The sequence below is a fragment of the Mobula hypostoma genome, chromosome 22, assembly GCF_963921235.1.
Source record: "Mobula hypostoma chromosome 22, sMobHyp1.1, whole genome shotgun sequence".
Taxonomy (NCBI): domain Eukaryota; kingdom Metazoa; phylum Chordata; class Chondrichthyes; order Myliobatiformes; family Myliobatidae; genus Mobula; species Mobula hypostoma.
The window spans coordinates 14,595,015-14,613,545 of NC_086118.1; the positions used below are offsets into that span (position 1 = coordinate 14,595,015).

Here is an 18,531-nt window from a genome sequence, read left to right on the forward strand (position 1 = left end):
CCAACTTATGTCTTTTGCCCTTTATTGGAAGTAATACCTTTTCCATTTGATCCGTATGAATATTTTTGTTTGAAATATAAAGCACCTGAAGCTACTTTTTTTGTTTGGTATATTGGTTTAATCCAAATCAGCCAAAATACTACCTATGTTAATGAAATCTGATCATCGAGCACCTATGGACAACCGATTTGATTTGCAGTATGGGCAAAAAGATACCTTTGTGTTTCCTGTTGAGGAGGTAACCCTCTCAAGAGGTGTAAGTAAAGGCAGGAGACAATTAGTAACCTTAAACCACCTTATTTGGTCAAACCTGCCTTTGTTTGGTTTGAGTGAAATTTAACCTAATTGACATTTTTCTGTGTATTTAATTGCTCTGATATGGTTTACAAAGCAGAATTTTGTTCTAGTGTCTGATAGCAAGCTCGCAAGAGATTTACACTGAAATTGATCAGATGGAAATGTTGCTTTTGAGAGGTTTCTGAACTCCTACAATTAACTGGTGAGCATTCTCTTTACCCTCTAGGATTTCTTTCTTTTTCACTAGTGGCTTCTCCCAGCTGTTGCCATTGTCCTTTGACACAGAGTTTTAATTATCTGCCAACTTCTTTGTCCGTGGGAGTCACCTTTCCTCTGACTCTCTTCAAAGTTTGCTGTCCGCTTGATAATAACTCCTCAGCAGATCGGAATTTTTTTTCAGATCAGTCTCAGCTCTGGAATGACAGTGACTGGGAAATGTAGACTAATATACTGTATGTCTAAGTTCCTTTGATATATATGGGCACTCTGCTTGTTTTGTTGCCTAGCAGTAATGTGGCTATTTGGAACACAGGAAATCAATTTCCAAGCGTCAGTTTGGAGATGGAGCAGAAGCAACAATGCAGATTTCAAATCTGAAAAGATTAAAATAAAAGGTGCAAGGTAAAGAAATGGTCATGAGTGCAGCATACAAAATCTTAGCTCAAAGTGAGGTGAACTACATGTTTACTCTGCAATTTCAAAATCAAAAAGTGTCAACCTTTAAAGTGGGGACAAATGATTTGAAAGCTGATTGAAGAAGATTTGCAACACTTATGAAATGCTGAATGAATTTATCAGGCCAGGCAGCATCGATGGAAAAGAGTACACAGTCCACATTTACTCTTCATTAGAACTCAGCCGAGACCCTTCAATAGGACTCAACCCAAAACGTCGACTGTTTAATCTTTTCCATACATGCTGCATGACCTGCTGAGCTCCTCTAGCATTTTGTGTGTGTTGCTTGGATTTCCAGTGTCTGCAGAGTTTCTCTTGTTTGTGAAGAAGACTTGATTGTTCACAACAGTTTCATCACTAGGGGACTCAAGTATATACTTTGAGAACATTTAAACAAAATCGTGTTCTGCATTGGGAGACTTATGATACCTAATGTTGAAAATTTGAAGTTCTTCTACCATCTTACTTTTGCAATAATTGCATATAAATAAAATCAATGCTGTGCATAGCATCTACTATCTTTGTATTCGAGTTGATTTGCAAAAGAATTTAAGAAAGAGAAAGGCCATTCACATGATTAACAGGAGACACTACTGATTTGCAAGCTGAACTGGAAAGGATGCGGATGAGATTCACCAAGATGTTGTCTGATAAAAAAGATCTGGGTTGTGGGGGAGGGGTGGTCGACCCGATTGAGGGATACAAAATATGAGGTGTATAGATAGTGCAAAACTTTTCCACAAGGCAGAGATATTTCAAACAAGAGGACATAGAATTGAGGTGGGGGAAGGAGACATAGAGTACTTTTAAGAAAAAAAATTCACCCAGAGTATTGTTGAAATCTAGAATGCATTACCTTCTGGGAAGATGAAGGCAAGTGTTCTCACAACATTTAAGACGTAGTTAGATAAGCACTTGAAATCCCACAATACAGATGGCTAGGGAATTAGCTTAGATGCTCAGTGTAGACATTGTGGGTTTCTGTGCTATATGAATATGATTCTATGATACAGCAAGATACCAAACGTAGAAGTGCTGGTACTCTAGTCCAGGCAGAAGGGTAGTACACAGAGTCCTTGTCAGGAAATCACAGGCAACAGCCTATACCTTTTACCTTTTTAAATTTAGTGCAGCAGAAATCCCCAAAATACTCCAATTAATATTCATGTGACCTTGTGATATTATTTGATCCAAAGTTTTTAGAGACATTCACCTTTTTAGGTATCAGGTTGGCGCTATGAAGCAGTGTTGTAAAGTCAGCCTTCTTCCACACGACAGCCTGTGCTATGGGTCCAGTAACATGATTGCTGAAGTTAGCAGAACAAAACTGTGATAGCAGAGTACAAAACAAAGCTGATGCAATTTTTTGTTAATTATTACTGACAAAGCAAAGATTTCTTTACTCTTGTGTGTAGCTGGGAAGTCCTACTTAAGAAGTTGGAATTCATGTTCATCTCTTGCCCTAGCTCTTCTCAGTGTTGGGGGCCACTGGTTTGAAAGATATAGCTAAAACATGCACATTGTGGTGACAATGTGTCAGAGGTGGAGGGAATGAACGTTTAAGCCGGACAAGATGTAAATTGAGCAGCCTGCTTTGTTCCAGTTGGTGAATACTTAATTTACAATTGCAGCCATTGAGCAACTGAGTCTCAGGTCCATGACAATTAGTACTTTCTGGTCATGAAGAGTTTTAGAAGAATCTGTAGCTAAATCCACTTAATACAGGATATTCTTGAGCTTGGTCTTGTAGCCGAGGCATTTATATTCCTGTTCCACAATGACTACTCATAAAATATAATACAGTATCTAGTGAACGGTATCTTCATTTTATATGTACTGAAGAACTAAACAATACTAAATGTCATTGAAGGGTTATTAGGACTCCTGCCTCACTTTGAAGAACTCTTCATCTCATGTCCTTGATACTTACTGCTCTTTTCCTTTTTGTATTTGTGCAGTTTGTTGTCTTTTGCACATTAGTTCGGGGCAGTCTTTCACTAATTCTATTGTGATTCTTGCATTTACTGTGAATGCCCACAAGAAAATAAATCTCAGGGTATTATATGGTGACATATACTTACTTTGATAATAAATTTACTTTGAACTTAGTTGGGGGAGAGCTATGTCTCACGCTTACATTGTATGTATGTTATTGTGGATTGAATATTATCCGAGTCTCCCCAAATTATGCTGTGGCTCATTTCACTGATTGAGGAAATACAAATTTTAACAAACATTGAGGTCATCAGCAAGTAATGCCACGGTTACATAATGGTTAGCATAACGCTACTACAGTGACAGCAACCCAAGTTCAATTCCTGCCAATGTCTGTAAAGAGTTTATATCTTCTTCCTGCTGTGTGATTTTCCTCTGCGTGCTCTGGTTTCCTCCCCATTCCAAAAATGTGCAGATTAATAGGTTATTTAGTCACATGGGTACATTTGGGCAGCACAGTCCTGGGCCGGAAGTGGTGCATCTCAAAGTTAGATTACATTTCTAATCTAGCATAGAGTAAATACATGATAGGGTTGATCTTAGAAACATAGAAAACCTACAGCACAATACAGGTCATTCGGCCCACAATGCTGTGCCCAACATGTACTTACTTTAGAAATTACCTCGGGTTACCCATAACCCTCTATTTTTCTGAGCTCCATGTACCTATCCATGTGTCTCTTAAAAGATCCTGTTGTATCCGCCTCCACCACCGTCACCGGCAGCACATTCCACGCACTCACCACTCTGTGTAAAAAAACTTACCCCTAACATCTTCTCTGTACCTACTTCCAAGCACCTTAAAACTGTGCCTTCTCGTGTTAGCCATTTCAGCCTTGGGAAAAAGCCTCTGACTATCCACACAATCAATGTCTCTCATCATCTTGTACACCTCTATCAGGTCACCTCTAATCCTCTGTCACTCCAAGGTGAAAAGGCCGAGTTTACTCAACCTATTCTCATAAGGCATGCTTCCCAATCCAGGCAACATCCTTGTAAATCTCCTCTGCACCCTTTCTATAGCTTCCACATCCTTTCTGTAGTGAGGTGACCAGAACTGAGCACAGAACTCCAAGTGGGGTCTGACCAGGGTCCAATATAGCTGAAACATTACCTCTCAGCTCTTGAACTCAGTCCCACGATTGATGAAGGCGAATACACTGTATACCTTCTTAACCACACAGACAACCTGTGCAGCAGCTCTGTGTGTCCTATGGACTCGGACCCAAGATCCCTCTGATCCTCCATACTGCCAAGAGTCTTACCATTAATACTATATTCTGCCATATACTATATTCTATATTCTGTGATGGTAGGCCATCACATTTGACCTACCAAAATGAACCACCTCTCACTTATCTGGGTTGAACTCCATCTGCCACTTCTCAGCCCAGTTTTGCATCCTATCGATGTCCTGCTGTAACCTCTGACAGCCCTCCACACTGTCCACAGCACCTCCAACCTTTATAGCATCAGCAAATTTACTAACCCATCCCCCAATCCTACATTTCCCAGAACAGAACACTGAGGCACACCACTGGTCACCGACCTCCATGCAGAATATGAATTCTGGATCTACAAAGCAAGGTATCTCATACCTCCTTACTTTCTCAATAAGCTTTGTATGGGGTACCTTATCAAATGCCTTGCTGAAATCCATATACACTACATCTACTGCTCTACCTTCATCAATGTGTTTAGTCACCTCCTTAAAAGATTCAGTCAGGCTCATAAGGCATGACTTGCCTTTGACAAAACCATGCTGACTATTCCTAATCATATTATGCCTCTCCAAATGTTCATATGCCTCTCAGGATCTTCTCCATCAACTCGCCAACCATCAAAGTAAGACTCACTGGTCTATAATTTCCAGAGCTATCTTTACTCCCTTTCTTGAATAAGAGAACAACATCTGCAACCCTCCAATCCACCGGAACCTCTCCAGGACCCACTGATGATGCAAAGGTTATTGCCAGGGGCTCAGCAATCTTCTCCCTCACCTCCCACTGTAGCCTGGGGTATATCTTGTCCGGTCCCAGTGATTTATCCAACTTGATGCTTTCCAAAAGCTCCAGCACATCCTCTTTCTTAATGTCTACGTGATTAAGCTTTTCAGTCCGCTTTAAGTCATCTCTACAATCGCCACTGTCCTTTTTCATAGTGAATACTGAAGCAAAGTATTCGTTAAGTAGCTCTGGTATCTCCTCCGGTTCCATACACACTTTTCCACTGTCACATTTGATTGGTCCTACTCTCTCACGTCTTATCCTCTTGCTCTACACATACCTGTAGAATGCCTTGGGGTTTTCCTTAATCCTGTCCAACAAAGCCTTCTCATGGCCCCTTCTGGCTCTCCTAATTTCATTCTTAACCTCCTTCCTGCTAGCCTTATAATTTTCTAGATCTCTATCATTAGCTAGTTTTTTTTAACCATTTGTAAGCTTTTCTTCTTGACTAGATTTTCTACGGCCTTTGTACACCACAGTTCCTGTACCCTACCATGCTTTCCCTGTCTCATTGGAACATACCTATGCAGAATGCCACGCAAATATCCCCTGAACATTTGCTACATTTCTGCTGTATATTTCCCTGAGAACATCTGCTCCCAATTTATACTTCCAAGTCCCTGCCTGATAGCTTCACATTTCCCCTTACTCCAATTAAATGTTTTCTTAACTTGTCTGTTCCTATCCCTCTCCAATGCTATGGTAAAGGAGATAGAATTGTGATCACTCTCTCCAAAATGCTGTCCCACTGAGAGACCTGACACCTGACCAGGTTCATTTCTCAATACCAGATCCAGTACAGCCTCTCCTCTTGTAGGCTTAACTACATATTGTGTCAAGAAACCTTCCTGAATACACCCAACAAACTCCACCCCATCTAAACCTCTCGCTCTAGGGACAAGCCAATCAATATTTGGGAAATTAATTTGTTGTCTGTTTGCATGATGCTAGTGGACAAAGAAATCAGAATCTGATTTCCCATCTGGCTTTTCTTATATGACTAACTCTTATGCCTAATGCAGTTGTCAGTTAGAGAAGTAGGACAAGTAAGAAGTGTTACATTGTCACTGACAGTAGAGCAGCTGTCTAAGTCTCAGTGACGTGGTTCAATCCCAGTTTCTGGTGCTGTGTACATAGTTTGTATATTCTTCTCTCCACCCACCACCACTTCCCCTTTTCCTTTATTTCCCACTCTGACCTTTCACCTCTTCTTACATACCAGTCACTTCCCCGTGGACCCTTCCTCCTTCCCTTTCCCCTGTGGTCCACTTTCCTGTCTTATCAGATTCCTTCTGCAACCCTTGGCCTCTCCCACCCACCTGGCTTCACCTATCACCTTCCAGCTAGCCTCCCATCCACCCCTTTTATTCTGGCATCTTTCCCCTTCCTTCTCAGTCCGAAAGAAGGGCTTTGGCCCAAATATGGACTGTTTATTTATTTCCGTAGAAGCTGCCTGACCTGCTGTGTTCCTTCAACACTTTGTGTGTGTTGCGTTGGATTTCCAGCATCTGCAGACTTTCTTGTCTTATGTTCTTACTGTGACTGCATGGGTTTCCCTGAGGGGCTCTGCTTTCTTCCCACATCCCAAAGATGAGTGGGTAGATAACTTCATCAGTTAGTCCTGACAAAGGGTCTCGGCCTGAAACGTCGACTGCACCTCTTCCTAGAGATGCTGCCTGGCCTGCTGCGTTCACCAGCAACTTTTATGTGTGTTGCTTGAATTTCCAGCATCTGCAGAATTCCTGTTGTTTGGGTAGATAACTTAATTGGCCCCTTCAAATTGTCCCTAGTGAGTAGGACTAGAGGGCTTGAGCGTTAAGGAGAGACTACGTAGGCTGGAACAGAGACTAGATAGGCTGGAACTATTTATAAATTCATGATGGGGCATGATGGAGTGTCAGTCTTTTCCCAAAGCAGAGGAAGGCATAGGTTCAGTGTGGCAGGGGAGAGATTTAAAGTGGACCCTTTCACAGAGAGTGTTGTGGGGTCTATGGGTCAAGCAGCCAAAGGAAGGGGTGGAGGCAGATACAGTTGCAACGTTTATGAGGTATTTGTACATTTGAGACAGAGGAGAACTGCAGATGCTGGAATCTGGAACAATGAACAAGATACTAGAGGTAGGGCAGTATTTGTGAGGGAGGTGGAGACAGTCGATATTTTGGGTTGAGACCTTTCATCATTATATGGATAGGAAAGGTTTAGACTCAGTGATATGGGGCAAACACAGGCAAATACACCTAGCTCTGGAAGGCATATTAGTTGTCATGGATATATGTCTTTGTCTCTGCGAATCTGTGAGTGCTGATGAGAATACAGGGGCGATAGAATGGGATTAGTTTAAATGAGTGACTGATGGTTGGCCTGGACTAAGTGGTGCACAGTGTGGATGACTGTGACCCCATGCTTTTTTAAATTAATTATAACGTAGAAGATTACCATGACACCTTGGCTAATTTGCCTGTATTCTGTGACAAACCTAGAAACAGTGTGGTTTTATTAACTAGGTTGTGATTCCATTCTTGGTTATAGTAAGCAGAAGTGCTTGCAGACAGCACCCAGCTGTTGCCAGCACATTCTCATGCTTCTGTCAGACGAGCTGACCCTCAGTTTAAATACTAAGACCAAGTCACTCACGATGGTGACTGCTATGGGTACTTGCATTAGTCATTGCTTTATAAAGCAAAGACTTGTTAAATAGTCTGGCATTGGTTCAGATGTTTATTGAGACTAATAGGTGAACATTTTTAATCTACATCAAGGTATTGTCCAGAAAGAAAGGATTCAATCCTCAAGTACTTTAGAAAAATACCACATAAGACTGGAAGCCATGTGATGTGAATATATTTTGTGAAGATGTGAGGGGTTGCTTTACCCAATATCTGCTTCTGGTAGAGTGCCTAAATACCTCAATGACACACATTGGAAAGTTACAAGGAATGCACTTTTGATTTCTCTTTGTACTGCAACCAGGCAAGACTCCACACCAGAAATACAGATTTGCAAAATAATCTGCCTTTGGCGAATTGGATGATAAGAATAATTAACAAAATTAATCATTACTGCTTTATGATCATTTAAAATGTCTTGTATTTATATATAGATATATAATTCTTTTCTTTTCTCTACCTGGTACACTCAGTGGCCACTTTATTAGGTAGACCTGTACATCTGTTCGTTAATGCAAATAGCTAATTAGCAAATCATGTGGCAGCAACTCTGAGCATAAAAAGGATGTGGACATCGTTAAGAGGTTCAGTTGTTTTTCAGACCAAACACCAGAATGGGAAAGTGGCTTTGACTGTGGAATGATTGTAGCCGCTATACCGAGTGTTTTGAGTGCGTCAGAAAACGCTGATCGCTTGGGATTTTTGTGCGAAACAGTCTCTAGTGTTTACAGGGAGTGGTGCAAGAAACAAAGGTACATCCATTGAGTGGCAGTTCTGTGGGCAAAACGCCCTGCTAACGAGAGAGATCAGAAGAGAATGGCCAGACTGGTTCAAGCTGACAGGAAGGCAACAGTAACTCAAATACAGTGGTGTGTCGAAGGGCTTCTCTGAACATGCAACCCGTCAAACCTTGAAATGGATGGGCTACAGCAGTAGAAGTCAGCCCCTTTATTAGGTACAGGAGGTACTGAATAAAGTGGTCAGCAAGTGTGTAATTTCTGTTCTCTGTGTTGTCTTTACCTCTGTGTCTCTGACCATGCTGCAAGCAAGTTTTTCATTGTACTTCACCGTGTTTATGCACATAAGAACATACTCCACTGAAATCCTTTCCTAATCTCAAATGGTTTCAAAATATCCTTCAGCCTGTGAAGTACTTTTGAGGTAAGTCACTATTGTAATTTCAGAATCAAATCTTTGACCTGATTTATATAAAGTAATTAGTTCTTGTTGCTATCACATGATTTAGACCAAGCTAGTTCCCAGTGAAACTGATGTAGAGCAACTATGAAACTGAATCAATGCCCATTATTACTGTTAAATATATTTTGTAGTAAACTTCCGATCTATAAATCTATGAAATTAGTGTCTGGTACGGCAGTGCCAATGCACACAATTGGAAAAACCTGCTATAAACACAGCCAGCTCCATCATGGATACTAGCTTCACTTGCTTTCCCAACCATTGAGGGTATCTTCAAAAGGCATTGCTTCAAGAAAGTAGCATCCATCATTAAGAATCCTCTGCAACCTGGACATGCTTTCTTATCATTACTACCATCAGGGAGGAGGTACGGGAGCCTGAATTCACACACTCAATATTGTAGGAACAGATTGTAAAGCCTCCGCCATCAGATTTCTGAATGGGCTGTAAACCAATGGACATTTTGCTCTCATTTCTCATAGTTTATTTGCTTTTAATATTTCTTATTGTAACTTACAATATTTTAAAAAATGTACTTCACTCTACTGCTGCCACAAAGCAACAAATTTCATAACTGGTGTCAGTGATAATAAGCCTGATTGTGAACTTATGACATGTGTAGCCCTGCAGCAAATAATTTCATTGCCCAGTGAAGCCACTGTGCCTCATGAGCCAGGAACATCCAATGTATGGTCTCTTTTGAAAACTGTTATCTCTCCAGTGAGTAAATGTTGCAGCGGCGGTTGAAGACAAACGAATATGGAACTACAACTTCTTTACCATCCAAGGATGTTGCCAGGATTGGAGAAACCTGGGTTACGAGGAAAGATTGAATAGGTTAAGACTTTATTCCTTGGAATATAGAAGATTGAGGGGAGATTTGATAGTTACATAAAATTAGAATTGTATAAACAGGGTAAATGCAAGCATGCTTTTCCCTCTGAGGCTGGGTGGGACTACAACTAGAGGTCATAGGTTAAGGGTGAAAGGTGAGATGTTCAAGGGGAACATGAGGGTCATGAGAGTATGGAATGAGCTGCCAGCACAAGTGGTGCATGGAAGCTGAATTTCAACATTTAAGAGAAGTTTGGATAGGTACGTGGATGGTAGGGGTATGGAGGGCTATGGTCTAGGTGCAAGTCAATGGGAGTAGGTAGATTAAACGGCTAGATGGGCCAAAATGCTTGTTTCTGTGCTGTAGTTTTCTATGACTCTAACTCTGGAAGAAAATTAGGTTGTGCACAATAGAGACTACACTTCAAAAGAGCTTTGCTGACTGTGAGTTAATTTGAAACGATCTGAGGTTGTGACAAGAATTATATGAATGCAAGCCCTTTTTTACCTAGCAATAAATGTAAAATCAATTTATTATTCATTCATCCCAGAAAGCCAGTTACGTAAGTGCAAAGAGACCTTTAAAGAAGTTTTGGTGGTGAGCTGAAGCCTGTCACTATTTGCAGAATTACAAAAAATTATAAACAAAGAAAAATTCAGAGCAGAGAAAATACAACCTTTATTTGAGGCAAATCACATTTTCTGAGACTCTGCTATTTTCTTGTAGTAGGGAAGCTAATGCAGTGAATTTGCCTATCAACTTTACTGAGGCAAATCAATTAGAGCCGAGATTGACGGTATTGAAATCCTTCCCAACTGGCAATTGTAAAAAAAAAATTCTTCTGCACTTGAAGTGGAGTTTAGCCAGTCTCAAATGGATTCCTGATGCTCAACAAATAAAACTGAAAAGTAAACAGAAACACTGGGAAAACACCTCCAGTCAGGCAGCATCTGTGGAAAAAGAAATGAAATCACATTTCAGGTCAGTGAGCTTTGCTAAGAAGATGTTGCCTGTCTACCTGGCTGAACTCTTCCAGCACTCTGTATTTGTTTTTGGATTCCCAATGATCATTTACCATCAACCAAAAAAAAAGTTGATGTAGTGTTTGGGTGTATGGGGTGCCTAGGGAGAGGTAGCACCTCTGGTGGGGGGGGGGGGGTCCTGCCATGCCCTTTTTCAGGGCAGCTTGTCCACTTTGGTCCCCACCTGGTGCTCAGCTCTCACCTGTGGCTCCAAGTAGCTGTAGCATGCGCAGCGGCCACACCCTGGTAAACCATCTCGGCAGACAGGCCAAACCAGGTGAGGGTAGCCTACGGGACTTTGACCCTCGGTGAGGTAGGGGATCTGCCTGTCCCAGCATATGAAGTCTGGCCATGGCGGATTGAGGCGGAAGAGACCAAGTAATGGTCCAAAGGTCAAGAAGGCAAGCCAGCAGGCGTTGTGGAGCGCTAAGAGCACGACAAGGCACTTAGACGTCCTGGTCATCCACTGCAAGAGGTGGTGATCTCTTTAAACTCACCCAGCAGAAGGCAAAGACAAACCACTGCTGTAACCTGCCATGAACATGATTTACCAATATGTCAGAGCGGCGTGGTGGGAAATCATTCACCAATTGGAAATTTCAGGTGCGACCTAATGATGACGACAAGTGTTTAGGTAGAAAATCTGATGGAAGAACAGGCTTCAGAAAAGTGGTAAACATTGTACCGATGGGACAGGAATGCAATTGTAAACATAGGGGTGAGCTGCATTATTGAGACAGATTTGTGAAGGATTTACACTGCTTCTGGTGCTGCTTCAAGTAATATTGTGAGTGCATAATCCTGACAGATATGGGGAAATGGAAAAGATTTTCCCATTCCAGAGTACTTACTTTCCTTTTTAGATGAGTGCAAATTGTACCTTTCACATTCACTGCCACTTCCACCTCTCCGAAGCTGGCAGGTAAACTATCCTCGTTGGGTCTCAACACCTCTCTCTGTAACTGGATCCTGGACTTCTTGACAGAAAGGCCACAGTCAGTCCATGTTGGTAGAAGGATCTCTAGCTCCATCATGCTTGGCACCAGTGCTCTCCGGGGCTGTGTGCTCCACCCACTGCTGTTCACACTGCTGACACATGACTGCTCTGCGAGATCCAATTCAAACCAAAGCATCGTCTGCCGATGTCACACCGTAGTTGGCCTCATCAGCAATGGCAACAAGACGGTGTACAGAGAGGAGGAAGAGCGACTGGTCGAATATTGTGAGCACAACAACTTGAGTCTAAACATGAACAAGACCAACAAGATGTGCAGGCTGACCACTCCTCACTCCACATGCACGACTCCTTCATGAAGAGAGTTAGGAGTGCCAGGTATCTGGGAGTGCACATAACGTGACAATTTCACCTGGTCCCTCTACACCACCTCTTTGGTCAGGAAAGCACAGCAGTGCCTCTGCTTCCTGAGGAGATTGAGCCAAATGAAGCTCTCACCCCCAACCCCCACTGTTCTAAACAATTTTCACAGGAGCACTATCAAGATGATCCTGACCAGCTGCATCTCCCTCTGGTATGGGAATTGCAAAGCATCTGACTAAAAGTTCCTACAAAGGATTGCCAGGACTGCTGAGAGGTTCAACATGGTCTCTCTTCTACCGATCAGATGTATGTATCAGGAGCACTGTGTATGCAGGGCCCTTAGCATTGTCAATGGTCCCTCCCATCTATCCAATAATGTCTTTGACCCCCTACCATTAGGCAGGATGTACCATATGTAATGTACCCCTAGGGTTCATATTTTCTGTGGACTGTCACTTTAAAACGTCGGGAGAATGAGACTGACTTTTGGACACTGAACTGTTACAGAGAGAGTAGGACGAAGCCTGCCTTGAAATGGTGTTTATACAAACTCTAAAGCTTGTTTTGAATATACAAGGACACTGCCTGCCTGTGAGTTCTTACAAAGAGAGAGCAATGAGCAGCTTGTGGGTCGTCATGGTGACCGAGGGCGGCATTAATTGATGGACAGCTAGTGTTCAGCATGCACAGATAAATACAAGGTCAGCTGGTTGTTAGATAGACACACGTGGTTTTGGACACTGGATGAGCTTTGTGTGCCCACAGAAGAGTGGGTTTTGGAGGATTGATCAGGAGAATCAATCAGTGGCTCTCGCAGTGTGGAAAAGGTGTGACCGGTGGGAAGTTATCAGCGTGTAACTCTTGCCTGGTTTGATAACTCTATCACAGAAGATGGTCTCCTTTTTGTGGTCACATTCGGTGACTCTAAAGGAAGAGAAGAGGGGAAAGGAAGGTTTGAAACAGAAGAAACCTAGTGACAAAGAGGTCATTGTTTGGACTCTCTTTCTAAGTAGCCCGTAAGGGTGAGTTTGAGTTCCATTCGAATACGAAGGTGTGACTGTCACGTAGTTAATCCACAGGAGTGGGTTCTCTGGTGAGGGGAGTACCTTTGTGACTACCACTTGTGTGTTACCCTTGTTTGGGTGTGGTAGTTCACTGAAGATAAGCACCCCTGTGGCAAATCACTGTTGGAGTTATTTCATATGTCATGGAACTGGATAAGTGGCTATCACGTTGTGTTTTGGGGTAACCTTGTGGAATCTGCCGGTGTATGGACCCTTCCCTGGGTGTTGGTTCCTTTGAAGAGGGTCCCCTTAGTGATAGACTACTGTTGGTGATAATCCATATGTGGATTCTGTTTGAGTATCCTGTGGCCACCACTTTGAGATGTCCCGTAGCTGAATTTGGGTGTGGTACCACTTGTGTTGAAAGGATATTCATTGGAGATCACTGTCGGTGATACTTCGTGGGTGGAGTGGAACAACTTCGGAAATAAATCCTACTGCTATTGTTATTTTGTATTGCTGTCGTGGGATCTGTGGAATATCGACGTAATTGCCTTCTCACAACATTCGCCTTTGGATTACAAACATCTCGCATTAATTAACCTGTGCATCTGAACTGAACTTTTCTTACCTACCATTGTAAGACCGTATCAATTACCACCTAAGCTTGAAGAAGTTTGGCTTTTATATTTACACACCTGTATATGCATAAACTTTGCTAACCTGTTTGATTTATCTGGTTATATATTACTGTATTGCGTAGTTACTAATAAAATAGAATTAGTTAACAGCAATGCAAGACTCCAGGTGTGTTCCATTTCTGCTGGTTCTTTAACTCATTATGGGGTATGTAACAAAATTGGAGGCACCGCCGGGATCTCCTGTTTACCAGCTGATTCTTTAAATTTCAATTTCAGTGGGGAAGATCCCTTCTGATTTGGTTGTGTGCAAAAACAGCAGAAATGGAGGTTAGGGAGGAGATCCAGTTACAACTAGAACAAATGAAGTTAGACATACTTAAACTGGAGAATGAGAAAGAGCAAAGACATCATGAGTTGCAACTAAAACGACTCGAGGCTCGGGAGGCATAAAAACAAAGAGAAGAGGCAGAGAAACAGAGAGAGTTTGAGAGGCAGAAATTTATGTACTTCAATCGTGGGTGTACCTCAGAAGGAGTAACTGAAGTTCTTAATGGCTTGAAAGAGCTGGTTGTGATGCAGAAGTTCAAGAAGTGTGTTCCAGATGATGTAAGGGCATGTCTAGATGAAAAGGATGCCGCTACCTTGCGGGAGTCAGCTAGACTAGCAGACGAGGTTGTTTTAACCCATAAGGTTGAGTTTACTCTGGATGAGAGTTTCCCAGAGAGTAGCTGGGAGGATCGGGGTAAGCTGGAATTTGAAACTGGGACTAGTGATGAAGGCCTAGAAGAGGCAGCTGTCCCGATTGCCTGTGTTCAGGTTGTTGAAGCACCTGTGAATTCACAGGGTACTGAACCTTGTGTTGAAACTCAGTTAAGGTCTGAGCGTCTGACTTGGTTGAAAGCGAATGCAGTCCTTTTGTGTCAGATGGACTTGGTTCAGTGAATAAGGGGTTAACCTTGGTACCAGTGGAAATTGAGGATTCTCAGTCACTTGTGTTAGTTGGTGATGAGATGAAAATTGGTGAGGTAAATGTTATTGATGGTATTGGGAAAGGTGTTGATTCTGAACCTTTGAATAAGGTAAATTTGAAGTCTGGATTGGTTTCAAGACCTTTAACTTTGCTGAGAGAAACAGCTGTCTCAGATGCTGAGACAGTACATGTTGATTTGTTTAACTATATTTTGGAATTTAAAGATAAACAACGTGGACTTGTTTACCAAGTTTGTGGTGTGGACAGACAAAACTTGAAGTGTTGTTTTGACCAGGAGGGACCATCTTCAGGTGTTATTATGGAAACATATAGATCTAAAGATCTTGGAGATAAAATTAATGACTTGTTTGGGATAAAGGACTTGTTTGGAAATTCAGCAAATGGGCTTAGTTTGGAAAACATTGGTGATAAACTAGCACCTGTCCAGAGTAAATTTCAGGCAGTTATCCGAGCTGATAAGCAAGTTGATCACGTGATGACTAAGTGTTCTGTTTAGAAGTGGACAAAGGGACAATGAATGATCAAACGCCATTTTGAATATAACAGGATCTGGTATTGCAGGAATTTGACCTTTTTGTAACAAAGCATGTGAACGGTAAAGACAATATCATGGTAGACTGACTGTCTGAATGTTAAGTTTAAAAGTGAAATAGAAAATAGTATTTGTATATGCTTCTGTAACATGCTACATGATAATCACATCTATTGCTTTATATTCTGTAATGTACAGTTAAAAAAAATTGCTCTGATCAAAATTTTGCTTTCTTGTGGGGAGGTGTTATGTACCCCTAGGGTTCATATTTTTCTGTGGACTGTCACTTTAAAACATCAGGAGAATGAGACTGACTTTTGGACACTGAGCTATCACAGAGAGAGTGGGACGAAGCCTGCCTTGAGATGGTGTTTATACGAACTCCAAAGCTGTTTTGAATATACAAGGACACTGCCTGCCTGTGAGTTCTTACAGAGAGAGAGCAATGAGCAGCTTGTGGGTCGTCATGGTGACCGAGGGCAGCATTAATTGATGGACAGCTAGTGTTCAGCATGCAGAGATAAATACAAGGTCAGCTGGTTGTTAGATAGACACACGTGGTTTTGGACACTGGATGAGCTTTGTGTGCCCACAGAAGAGTGGGTTTTGGAGGATTGATCAGGAGAATCAATCAGTGGCTCTCGCAGTGTGGAAAAGGTGTGACTGGTGGGAAGTTATCAGTGTGTCCAACTCTTGCCTGGTTTGATAACTCTATCACAGAAGACAGCCTCCTTTTTGTGGTCACATTCGGTGACTTTAAAGGAAGAGAAGAGGGGAGAGGAAGGTTTGAAACAGAAGAAACCTAGTGACAAAGAGGTCACTGTTTGGACTCTCACTCTAAGTAACCTGAAAGGATGAGTTTGTGTTCCATTCGTATACGAAGGTGTGACTGTCACGTAGTTAATCCACAGGAGTGGGTTCTCTGGTGAGGGGAGTACCTTTGTGACTACCACTTGTGTGTTACCGTTGTTTGGGTGTGGTAATTCACTGAAGATGGGCACCCCTGTGGCAAATCACTGTTGGAGTTATTTCATATGTCATGGAACTGGATAAGTGGCTATCACTTTGTGTGTTTGGGGTAACCTTGTGGAATCTACCAGTGTATCGACCCTTGCCTGGGTGGTGGTTCCGTTGAAAAGGGTCCCCTTAGTGATAGACTACTGTTGGTGATAATCCGTATGTTGATCTGTTTGACTATCCTGTGGCCACCGCTTTGAGAAGTCCCGTAGCTGAATTTGGGTGTGGTACCACTTGTGTTGAAAGGATATTCATTGGAGATCACTGTCGGTGATACTTCATGTGTGGAGTGGAACAACTTCGGAGATAAAACCTGCTACTATTTTTATTCTGTATTGCTGTCGTGGAATCTGTGGAATATCGACGTAATTGCCTTCTCACAACATTCGCCTTTGGATTACAAACACCTCGCATTAATTAACCTGTGCACCTGAACTGAACTTTTCTTACCTACCATTGTAAGACCGTATCAATTACCACCTAAGCTTGAAGAAGTTTGGCTTTTATATTTACACACCTGTATATGCATAAACTTTGCTAACTTGTTTGATTTATCTGGTTATATATTACTGTACTGCGTAGTTACTAATAAAATGGAATTAGTTAACAGCAATACGAGACTCCAGGTGTGTTCCATTTCTGCTGGTTCTTTAACCCTTTACAGGGTACGTAACAATAGCATTCGGACAAGAACTGTTAGAATGGGAAGCAGCTTCTTCCCGCAGGCCGGAAGACTACTGAACTCCCTGCCACCACCCAGGTCTCTTCATGCATGGTGCAAGTAGCATTATACTGTTTACTATTAACTTGTGTCATATATTTACCTGTGCTAATATTACTTAGTATTATGCTTTTGAGTTGTATGTCTTGTGTTGTGCACCTTGGTTTGGAGAAACGTTCCATTTGGCGGTGTACACATGTATGGTAGAACAGTAATAAACCAAACTTGAACCTGAAATTGAATTTGCCTCCACTACCATTCCCCACTTTTACCCAAACTGGGATGAGCAGCATTTGCAGGATTACGACGTATGAATCATATTTTCTTTTCTGTTGTCGCTGTGTAAATAAATATTCTCTGCTGTAATATTTAGCTAATTGTGAGAAATTGAAAATTAATTTTTAACCTGTACTTCCTCAACAGTCTGAATACAATTCAGAGGAGGTGAAGCAATTGCGGACAGATCTCGAAAGAGGGAAGCGGAAGCTTGAAGGAGACCTGAAGATGACCATTGACAGCCTAAATGAAATGGAAAAGCTGAAAGTTGACCTGGAAGAAGTCATTAAGAAGTGAGTATTGTTTTCTTTTATTTCTTAATAACTTGTCTGGATGTCTGGCGTCACTTAGCACTTTTCTGAAAGGGTGTTTATTCAGTACGTCAAAAATCAAAGCTATAAAAATTATTGAAAATAGCAAAAAAAAACCCTGCCAATATTTACAAAAATATATCTACCAGAAAACACAATTATGGCTACGTACTATGTCCTGGCAGCTCCGAATTCTCTCCCCTACTCTACTGAAAGTGATCTGCCCCATTTATTACGTACCAGGACATACTATCTTCAATTACCGATGAACTTAACTTGAGACTACACATGATATACTCCACAATGTAGTAACAATCATATTAAAAAAATAAACTGAAGTATCTACTTTAAATCCTTAAATACAGTATACAGACAACATATACACATTCCAACTCCATTAATAAAGAAATAGAATATTCCACTGTGCTAGGCAGGAGAGCACCATGAGGCAACCCCACTACCCCACTACCCCACTATGAGGACATACCGGTGGGGGGGGGGAGACATTGAATGCAACACTCAATGCAACAACAGCAGAATCACAAGTAAGTGTGTGTATGTGTGTGTACATGTGTACGAGTTCATTTACTGAGCACTCTCAATCACAGATATGTTCACAAAGTCCAGGGTGTAAATGGGCAAAATCTTGGTGCATTTCTTTCTTTGAGGTTAGCCTGTGGCTCAAACTTATGAAATACACCTGTAAGTCCTAGTATACCGAGTGTACGTTGATTGTGTTCAGCTGCTTCAAGGATTGACTTGTTGTGCATTCAGAGATGCTCTTCTGCACACCAGTGTCATAATGCCTGGTTACTTGAGTTACTATCACCTCTCTGTCAGCTTGAACTAGTCTGGCCATTTTCCTCTGACCTCTCTCATTAAAGTGGCACTTTTGCCAACAGAACTGTAGCTCACTGGATTTTTTTTTTTGTTTTGTTTTTCACACCATTCTCTGTAAATTCCAGAGAGGTTTTGTGTGAAAATCCCAAGAGGTGAACAGTTTCTGAGATATTCAAAACCACCT

At 41.8% G+C, this 18,531-nt stretch overlaps 1 protein-coding gene across 11 annotated transcripts in view; it reads left to right on the forward strand.

Annotated features, from left to right (window-relative positions):
- The window catches only part of LOC134360180 (myosin-16), a 339,036-nt gene that overhangs the window by 194,272 nt on the left and 126,233 nt on the right, over nt 1–18,531 (forward strand). For 7 of the 11 annotated variants that reach the window (XM_063074218.1, XM_063074220.1, XM_063074222.1 and 4 more), the window contains one exon: nt 17,344–17,489. In XM_063074218.1, coding sequence (XP_062930288.1) covers nt 17,344–17,489 — 146 coding nt within the window. The other 4 variants (XM_063074228.1, XM_063074225.1, XM_063074226.1 and 1 more) reach the window with 4 other exon arrangements.